This window comes from Octopus bimaculoides, chromosome 25 (assembly GCF_001194135.2).
Source record: "Octopus bimaculoides isolate UCB-OBI-ISO-001 chromosome 25, ASM119413v2, whole genome shotgun sequence".
In the NCBI taxonomy this organism is placed as follows: Eukaryota; Metazoa; Mollusca; class Cephalopoda; order Octopoda; family Octopodidae; genus Octopus; species Octopus bimaculoides.
In genome coordinates this window covers 9,797,722-9,808,218 of record NC_069005.1, presented here as the reverse complement: position 1 = coordinate 9,808,218, position 10,497 = coordinate 9,797,722, and the positions used below count along the sequence as shown (strand labels likewise).

General features: G+C 36.5%; 1 protein-coding gene across 1 annotated transcript in view; it reads right to left on the bottom strand.

Annotated features, from left to right (window-relative positions):
* The window catches only part of LOC106867469 (uncharacterized protein DDB_G0271670), a 1,130,547-nt gene that overhangs the window by 69,620 nt on the left and 1,050,430 nt on the right, over positions 1-10,497 (bottom strand). The window contains exon 6 of the mRNA XM_052976825.1: positions 6,490-6,534. Within this exon, the coding sequence (XP_052832785.1) occupies positions 6,490-6,534 (45 nt within the window). The remainder of the gene's footprint in view (positions 1-6,489; positions 6,535-10,497) is intronic.

Genomic DNA, 10,497 nt, shown 5'->3' with positions numbered 1-10,497 from the left:
GGGTAAAAATCAATAATTAGTTAATATATATATTAATTATATATATATATATATATATATAAACAAAGGGTACTCAAAAGAAACCATAATTTTGCAATATTATTTCACTCAGTTTTACACGTTTACATTTTTATCGGCGTCAAAGAATTCTCCATTTGAAACAATGCATCAGTCCAGATGTGTTTTCTGCTGTTGGGAGCAGTCCAGGAACACTTGCAAAGTGATGCCTTTTAAGGCTTCTGTCGTATTTTGTTTTTTTTTTTCACCTCTTCGACTTCTGCAAAACGTTTTACCTTTAAGGACTTTTTTCATTTAGGGGGAACAAAAAATAAGTCGCAAGATGCAAGATCCGGAGAATATGGAGGGTGGTCAAGCGGTCATGCCATTTTGGTCAAAAACTGTCTCAGACCCAAGATGGTATGTGCAGGTGCATTGCCGTGATGAAACCATCACTCTTCACTTTACCAATGGTTGGGGAATTTTCGTCTCACCACGTCTCACAAATACTTCAGAACTTCCAAGTAAAATGTCTGGTTAGTAGTTTGACCAGGAGGAACAAATTCTGTGTGGACAATTCCTTTCACATCGATAAACCAAATCAGCATTGCCTTGACACGGGACTTCACTTGACACACTTTTTTGGGGGCATGGTGACATCGAAATGCTTCCATTGACTTGATTGCTGCTTCATTTCCGGGTCATAGCCATAGCCCCAGCATTCATCACCAATGATGACCTTCAGAAAAATATTCGGGTCAACTTCCAACTGTACTTTCAGTTCACAACATGCATTCATTCATGACTGCTTTTGATCCTCCATGAACAAGGGAGGCACGAATTTCGCTGCCACTCTTTTCATTTGCAATTTCTCGCTCAAAATTCATAACCTGGAGCTCCAGGACACTATCAAGTTTGTGAATTGTTTGGCGACGGTCCTCCAAGATTAGTCCATGAATTTTTGTGATGTTTTCATTTGTTCAGGCGGTCAACAGTGGCCCTGAACAATGTTGGCTTTCAAGCAACCAGTGACCATTTATAAAACATGAAACCCACTCGTAAACTTGTGTGTTGCTTATGGCAACGTCCTTGTAGGCTATTTGAAGCATGATAACTGTTTCGGCCCCTGTTTTCTCCACCACAAAACAAATTCATGGAAGCACACTGTTCCTTCGGTTCAGCCACCACAAAAATTGACAAATAGGGGAGAAACACTGCAAAACAAAGATGTACCACATGGCAGTATGACTTCACCCAGTGACACTGGTCAGCAGACTGATGCCTGAGGGACGCAGCTCCAGTTACTTTTGGGTATCCCTTGTATGTACATATGTATGTATATACATACATACATACATACATATATGTATATATATATATATATATATGTGTGTGTGTGTGTGTGTGTGTGGACGTATAAGGGGGTGCACAATGGGCTTCTTTCAGTTTTTGTCTGCCAAATATATTCACAAAGCTTTGGTCTGTGTGGAGTTATAGTAGAAGGCAACTGTGAAGACACCTTGAAGTGGATGCAGAACAATGAGGTTGCGAAGCAAACTTTTTACCACACAGCCACGTCTGCAATACCTACATATATACATATATACATACACATACATATACATACATCTATATAAAACAGATATATATACAACCATATATATATAAATATATCCATACATTTATACATCTGTATAGATATGTGTGTGTATATATATATATATATATATATATATATATATATATATGTTTATACATATATAAATACATACATGTATGCATGTATGTGTGTGTGTGTGTGTGCACATAAGTTTATATATGTATCTACTGTTATACAATAGTGTGTATGTAATGATTTATCTCACTTTATTCCAACAAAATTATATATATACACACACACACACACACACACACGTGTATATATAAATCTATCTATCTACCTATCTATATTGATATATATATATATATATATAAATTCATAAGAATGGTACCTTGTTGTACCATTCTTATGAATTTATATATATATACCCTTATAGGGCTATTTTTTGCTGGAAATTGATACATTTGTATTAATACATTTGTATTGAAATATTTTTCTTTATATATATATTATTTAAAGGATTTCCCCCCCCACACACACACACAATGTGACAGAGAGGCAGACATCAACGCCCTCTTCACGAACAGCCTTATAATGAGATGGCAATTGTTCAAATGATTTCATCAAAATAATTTAGAATTTTATATTGAATATTACATATATTTCGGTAGGTATGTGTATGTGCACACATGCATGTATATGTACATGTGTCTGTTCATATACACTTACACACATATAAACCTGCACACATATATAAGCATACACACACACACACACATACATACATACACAGACGAGTGTGTGTGTGTGTGTGTGCATGTCTGTCATTTTATGTGTTTATGTAGGTGTCAAAAGTTTGCTCATCAGCTCCAACTAATGTGACCATATGCATGTTTCATGTGTGTGTGTGTGTGTGCATGCATCTATATCCATTATAGGAAGGATTGGAAAGCAACTGGCATGAATTATAGAAAATAAAAGCAATTGTTAATATACATATCCATACACAAGCACACGCATATGTACATACACATACATATATATATATATATACATATATATGTATATACATATATACATATATATATATATATATATGTATATATACATATATACATATATATATATATGTATATATACATATATACATATATATATATGTATATATACATATATATATGTATATATATATATACACATACATATATACACACACACACATATATATATATATATACACACACACGCATATATATATATACACATATACATGCATGCATGCATGCATACATACATGCATGCACACATATATACATACATACATATATACATACATGCTTGTTTGCACGTATATCTTTGGAATCTAAGCTGGAATCTACACACTTTTGCTGCACACTGCAAAAGTAGTTCACTGTAGACATGGCTCTAAGTTTAAAGAACTGATAAAAAAAGTCAGTCAAATTTTCCTTTCAATTTTCCTTAAAAGGTCTTCTATGAATGTCATTCTATCTTGATTTCAGCAGTACAACCAAAGATTATTATGGGTTAAAACTGGGAACTCTCTCCTAACTCAAAAAGTCTTGTTGCTTTGTTAGCGACTAACTTGAACTCTCTTAAGAAGAACTTCAATAAAACTGAAAGGTAAACCGTACATACATACATTTCTACACACACACACACACGTGTGTGTCAGGGACAGACTTCTGTCAGTTCCCATCTACCAAGTCCATTCACAACAATCTGGTTAGCCTGGAGATGTAAAAGAAGACATCTGCTCAAGATGGCACACAGTGAGACTGAACCTAGAACCCTGAGGTTGGGAAGCAAACTTAACCACACAGCCACAACTCTGCCTATGATGTAAAATGAATGAAGATTGTTAACAGCTAATCAACTGACCCTCCACCCCCCTTTCTGTCATTAGTTTCGTCCAACATCACTGCTCCCTGCAACCATATACTGAGCTACTTTATGAAACACAATTGGTTTTTAAACAGGATATGTTCGCTTCCTTTGGTACCAATAACCGTTTCTTTTATCTCTAATCCCACCCCCAGCCCCCTTTCAACCCTTCACCTGACACACACATATATCACAACACACACACACACACACACACACACACATATATATATATAATTATCAGCTCTGCTCTAAACAACCCATATATACATATGGCTCTGACTACACACACACACATGCGCACACAAATGGATTTAACAACACATACAGTGATATTGCAGCCATTTACTCCTGCTTTTGTGCATATCCAACATTTCTGCCCATCGTCTGTCCACTCTACTCGACTCAGGAACAACAGACTTAACAACTACAGACTTCCTTCATCAATTATTACTACATCACATTCATGGCAACAAATGGAGTTTCTAAAATTTTTATTTCGCTTCATGTTCTCTCACTTCTCTATCTTTAACCCTTTAAGCATTTAAACCAGCCTTATCCAGCCAAAATATTCTACCCTGCACACACTAGCACTGACCACTTCCCAGCACCCACACCAGCACGCACACACTAGCACTGACCACTTCCCAGCACCTACACCATCATCCACACACCTACACATGCACACACGCACACATTGATGTCACCAGCTCCCTTCCACATGCATGCACATACATACACGCTCTCACATACACACGCACCTTTGTTTTGGGATCACCACTACTTTATTATCACCCCTTCTTCCTAGCTCTCCTGTGTGACCCCTCTGTTCGTCATTCACCATGAAACATCGCTAGCCCCTATACCTTTTTCTGTTTTCTCTCTCTGTTTATTTCTGTGTTCCTTTCTGTCGAAGAGCATAGGCTCAAAACATAAAAGACTTTCTCACTTCCCGAATGTTAAACTAATACATCTGTTTGTTGTTTACACACACATGTTCATACTCTTTTTACTCTTTTATTTGTTTCAGTCATTTGACTGCAGCCATGCTGGAGCACCTCATCATTTGTTTTTTGTTTGTTTTTTTTTGTAAATTCTCACAAAATATTCTACTTGTCTTATGCCCAAACTAGCCAGATCTGACCTCTATAATCTCACTGTAGAAATAAATCCCATCATCAAAAATCATAAAGCTATGAGATAATCCATGATTAAGTTAAAACATGGTGAAAAAATTAGAATTACATTTGACAGAGTAACACGAATGCTGAACAGTTGAAAAGAGCCATGCCTAAAACATTAATACTTCCCCCCCACTTCTACATGGCACATATATCGACCTTACAACTGATGAGTAAGCAGAATTATTAACACAGGGAGTCTCAGCTATTTTTTTTACCTAAGGACCCCTTTTATTGCTATTCTGTTCTGATGGACCCCCCTATAGCCATTCAAAGTTTAAAAGCTAATTGTACAGGTACATCTTTCAAAATTCGTGTTTTGTTTTTCACGCGTTCATGTGTAAAGGTTTGCAAAGCATTCTCTCACAGAACAAGTTCCAGTTGCTGGAAACATGTTAAACTAAGAAAAAAACATCAGAGAAAGAAACCAAACTGTTTCTTGCAAATAGACACATCCAAAGCCAAATTTTTTCATAAACCCTTAAAATACTACAGTGAACCCCAAAAATCTTATATCCACCCCAGTTTAGGACCATTGTTTTAGCACATTGGGCAAAATGCTTAGAAGCGTTTCTTCCAGCTATTTACATTCTCAGTTCAAATTCCAGAGAGGTTGATTTTTACCTTTCCATTAGCTCCCTGGACATTGCAGTCTCAAGTTCTAGGATTTATGGGGCTGATTACCTGATTTCCATTGCATAGGGATCACAAAGTGCACTCTGAATGAGGTATCAGTCCATTAAAAGGGTTACTCATTTACGGCTAAGTGGACTGAGACAACACAAAATGAAGTGTTTTTCTAAAGAACCCCTTCGTTCAATGATTGAAGCCATGACCTTATGATTGTCAGTACACCACCGTAACCATGGGACCACCTGCCTTCATTTTTCCATCCTTTTGGAATCGATAAAATAAAGTACCATTTAGACACTATTTTATTTAAGTACCATTTGGACACTAGGGTTGATGCAGTCAACTTACCCACCTCCCTTGTGGCCTTGTGCTAAACCCCAGGCTAAACTTTCAAATCATTATTTTCCTGTAATGCTCTTGTTACAGTCTATAAATGCAAAGTGAAATAGAATCAATGTGGGTGCTGTGAATCTACCCCAAAATCCTCATTTTTTGTCTGTTATTCTATTACTTTTTTACTGAGGATACTATCATTGTTGTTGTTGTTTTTTTGTTATTGACAGATATCTCCAGACCAGTTCTGATCTATTATGGTCAAATCTATTATTTTGCCTGATGCCTTATCAGTTGATTCCCTTAAAATATCGCGCAGTTCCCAATATTTCACTGTTTTGCAAGACTTTGTGTGTGCGTGCGTGTGTGTGTCACACATGCTTGATGACATGGCTGGTAATTTAGCATCTAAAATAATGACTGCTATGCAACATAACATAATATTATGTAATACTTTGTGTGTAAATAAATTACTGTGCTGTTGAAACATTTGTAACATAAACTGATGGACCAATGATGAAAGACAGTGAAACTATGACCACCTTTCTTGGGAGAATGCTGAAAACTAGACCATATTATTCGATGAAAGATGAAGTCTACCTCAGCAGAATTTGAACTCAGAATGTAAAGATGGATGAAACGCCACTAAACATTTTGCCTGGAGTGCTTACGATTCTGCCAGGTTGCCACCTAACAACCAAAAAAAATAAATAAATACATTAAAAAATGTCATTATGGTCCTTATCAAGATATTAAAAAACAGGAAGAGTGGAAAAAGAAAAATGGAAAAGAATTAATAGAAAAATAATTAAGGATAAGACAAGGATGAGGGTGAAGACATACCTTTTTTTATACTTGTGCCTATCTTTTTTGTGCTTTCTCCATCGCCTGGAATACAAAACATATGGTTAATGATGTGTATAACAACATACATACATTTTCATATACATACATAAATCCACATGTCTTCTTTTATTCTTTTACTTGTTTCAGTCATTTGACTGTGGCTATGTGTTTATGTTCCCATAACCTAGCAGTTCGGCAAAAGAACTGATAGAATAAGTACCAGGCTTACAAAGAATAAGTCCTGGAGGAATGTAAACACACCAACATCATCGGTCGTCAAGCAATGGTGGGGGAAGACAAACACAGACACAATTACATATATGTATATATATATATATAAAAGTCAGTAAATAGTGGGGTTGTGTTAACCGCACGTGGAGAAATAATAGGAAAATGAAAAATAATAATAAGGCAGAATGCTAAACTGAAAGCATATTTTAATATAGAAGTGTAAAAAGGATTTCTAACCGGCTTTCATTGCATGCCAAATTTTCAAGAAGAGGGAGAATGAAAATGTTTTTTACAAAAAAGTATAAATTAATATATAAAAAAAAAATAATATATAAAAAAATAAATATACCAATACACTATATTGTCTTTGAGCTTTTAAAGTTCAATGGTAATCCATGTAGATAATTGTTAGATAGATTAGGATGCATGAAATTGAGAGTTGTATTAAGTTTAAAAAAGGAGCTGAAATTTGAATAGCAAACCACAAGTGAAGTATGCACACATATAAGAGGCAGAATAAGTGTGTACAAAATGGTTTGTTAACACCCACGTATGCATTTCGTATAACTCACTAATTTTCATATTTTATATAGAAAATAATTTTTTAATTTTATTTATGCGCCCTTTTAAAGCCTAGCCAGGCTCATGGGCCCGGTTTCCCAGTTCCTATGGCATATGTATTCCCCCCAGCTGGATGGGACACCAGTCCGTCACAGCATTACTCAAGAAACAGGAAGAAAGAGTGAGAGAAAGTTGGGTCGAAAGAGTACAACAGGGGTTGCCACGACCCCCTGCCAGAGCCTCATGGAGGTAAGGTGTTTTTGCTAAATAAACACTCACAACGCCCAGTCTGGGAATCGAAACTGCAATCCTCCGACCACGAGTCCGCTCCTCTAACCACTGGGCCATTGCGCCTCCACATAGAAAATAATACTTTACATAATTTTTAACAACATAATTGCATCACATTTTGGACAAACATCTTCTAATATAGCCTCATGATGATCAAAACCTTGTGAGTGGATTTGGCAAATGGAAACTGAAAGAAGCCTGTTGTGTATGAGTATGTAACGATCAAGAAGGTGAATGACAATGACCTTTTTTGTGCACAGTCTGTGACAGACCACGCCTGTCTTTTGCTGGCCTCAAATCCATTCTGCGAACGCATGGAAAACGAACCTCCACCAACTATTCTGCCTATATGTCTGTGCACACCTTTCAATGCAGTGTATGCCAGAAGGTTTGCAAATCTAACGGAGAGGCCTCAAAGGACATTTCAAGACCAATGAACTACCCCCACCACCCTCACAGACACACGCACACCCAAAAATTCCCCTGTACGCTCTTCTTCCTCCTTCTTCACACCAAATTAGTGCCATTTCATGCTAAACGATTAAAAATCATTACTACGTTAATCACAAAACAGTAGTAGTAGTAGTAGTAGTAGAGCAAGTACTTAATAAAAGTAGAAATAGTAACATTAGCAATGATGGTGGTGGTGATGGTGGTGGTGGTGGTGGTAGTAATAGTAGTAGTAGTAGTAGTAGTAGTAGTAGTAGTAGCTGGAGGACAAGGAAGATTTGGGTAGAAATAGCAACATTGGTGCAGACACACACCCTCATGCACACACACACACACACACATTCATACTCTCACACACATACAAACACATGCTAGCATATGCTTACATACATGCACACACACTTTCTTTCTCTCTCTCTCTCTCTCTCTCTCACACACACGCATTCAGTTCTTTTCTCTGCTAAATCTTGTCTGATGCAGTTACCATTAAAAGGATTAAGATGAAGAGAGGGAGAGAGAGAGAGAGAGAGAGAGAGAGAGAGAGAGAGAGAGAGAGAGAGAGAGAGAGAGAGAGAGAGAGAGAGAGAGAGAGAGAAAGAGAGAGAGAGAGAGAGAAAGAGAGAGAGAGAGAGAGAGAGAGAGAGAAAGACACAGTAACAGAAAAGAGCAGGTTGAGAGAGAGGGAGGAACATGAAAGGAAAAGCTAAGAGGTGATTATTTAGTTCTCGATACCAAAACCATTAAAACAAAACAGGGCAAAACAAAAAGGAAAAAACAAACAAACAAAAAATGTAAAAACCCAAATTAGCAAATTAAAATTCTGTCTTAAAGGCCTCCACCTTAATGAAGATATCTGATAAGAGATGAGAGACCTAGAAATCAAACTAGCATTTCCCTTTAATTCTAGAGAGGTGGGCTGATTTCAGACAAAACCAAAAGATTAGGGGCTAGTACTTGGTGATGACAAGGTGTTTAATGGTGCCAGCAGTGGTGGTGGTCAGTATGGAAGGGTTAGATATTTCTGTGAAGATGCATTATTTGTTTCTTTTCGTGGTCTATTTGTAACTTCTCTGTAATCGTTGATTTTTTTTTTCTTGTTTCAGTCATTAGACTGCGGCCATGCTGGGGCACTACTTCAAAGAAATTTTAGTCGAATGAATTGACACCCAGTGCATGTCTTTCGTTCAAAAGCCTGGTATTTGTTCTATCAAACTCTCTTGATGCACTGCTAAGTTACGGGGCCGTAAACACACTAACACGGGTTGTCAAGCAGTGGTAGGAGGATAAACACAGACACAAAGAAACACACACACACACACACACACACACACACACACACACATATATATATATATATATAATTTTTCATAGAAAACCATGTAATCGTTATCAATATAGCAGGAGATTTCACCGCAAAAAAGTCTAAATTAGACTCCTTAGGGATCCTTCTCCTTGTTTATATATCCAAAGTTTTAAATTTAAATTTAAGAGAGAGATTTGACGCTAATATCCATTATTATTCTAATTTATTATTATTGTAATTACAATAATAATGGATATTAGTGTCAAATCTCTCTCTAAAATTTAAATTTAAAACTTTGTATATATATATATATATATATATGACGGGCTCTTCTCAGTTTCTGTCTACCAAATCCACTCACAAGGCTTTGGTCAGCCCAGGGGCATAGTAGAAGATACTTGCCCAATGTGCCATGCAGTGGGACTGAACCCCAAAACCATGTGGTTGAGAAGCAAGCTTCTTACCACAAGGCCATTTCTTCTACTTCTTTCTTTCTCTCTCTCTCTCTCTCTCATTCATAATACAAATCATAAGTCTTTTATCACTTTTACCAGTTTCAGTCATTGGGTTGTGGACCATGGACATGCTGGCGTGCAAACGATTCCGCCAGTATGTCACCTCAGATGCAGAAGAAATATTGCAAAGTCTTTTGCCGTATGCTCCAACAATTCTGCCAAATCATTAAGCAAATAATTCTACTATCGATTACATTGACCCCAGCCCCCAACCAGTATTAGAGCAGTTCTTTATTTTATCAACCCCAGCAGGATGAAAAGCAGAGTTGGTTTAATCAGGATTTGAACTCAAGAAATATAAAAAGCTGGAATCAATATTGCAAAAGCATTTTTCCTTTTGTTCTGATGATTCTGCAGATCCAAGAATGATTTCCAACATAAGGACAATGTCAGAGCTTTGAGGGAAAAAGTCAATTATATCGACCTCAGCATCTGTGGCTTATTTATCTGTCTGCCTGTCTAAACACACACACACACGTACACACACATGTACATATACACATGTATACACACACACATCTGTTTATAGTCATACATAGATTTTATATATATTTTATATATATATATACATATACACACCCACATTAAAGATACCATGTGTGTATAAATATATATATATATATATATATATATATATATATATATATATATATA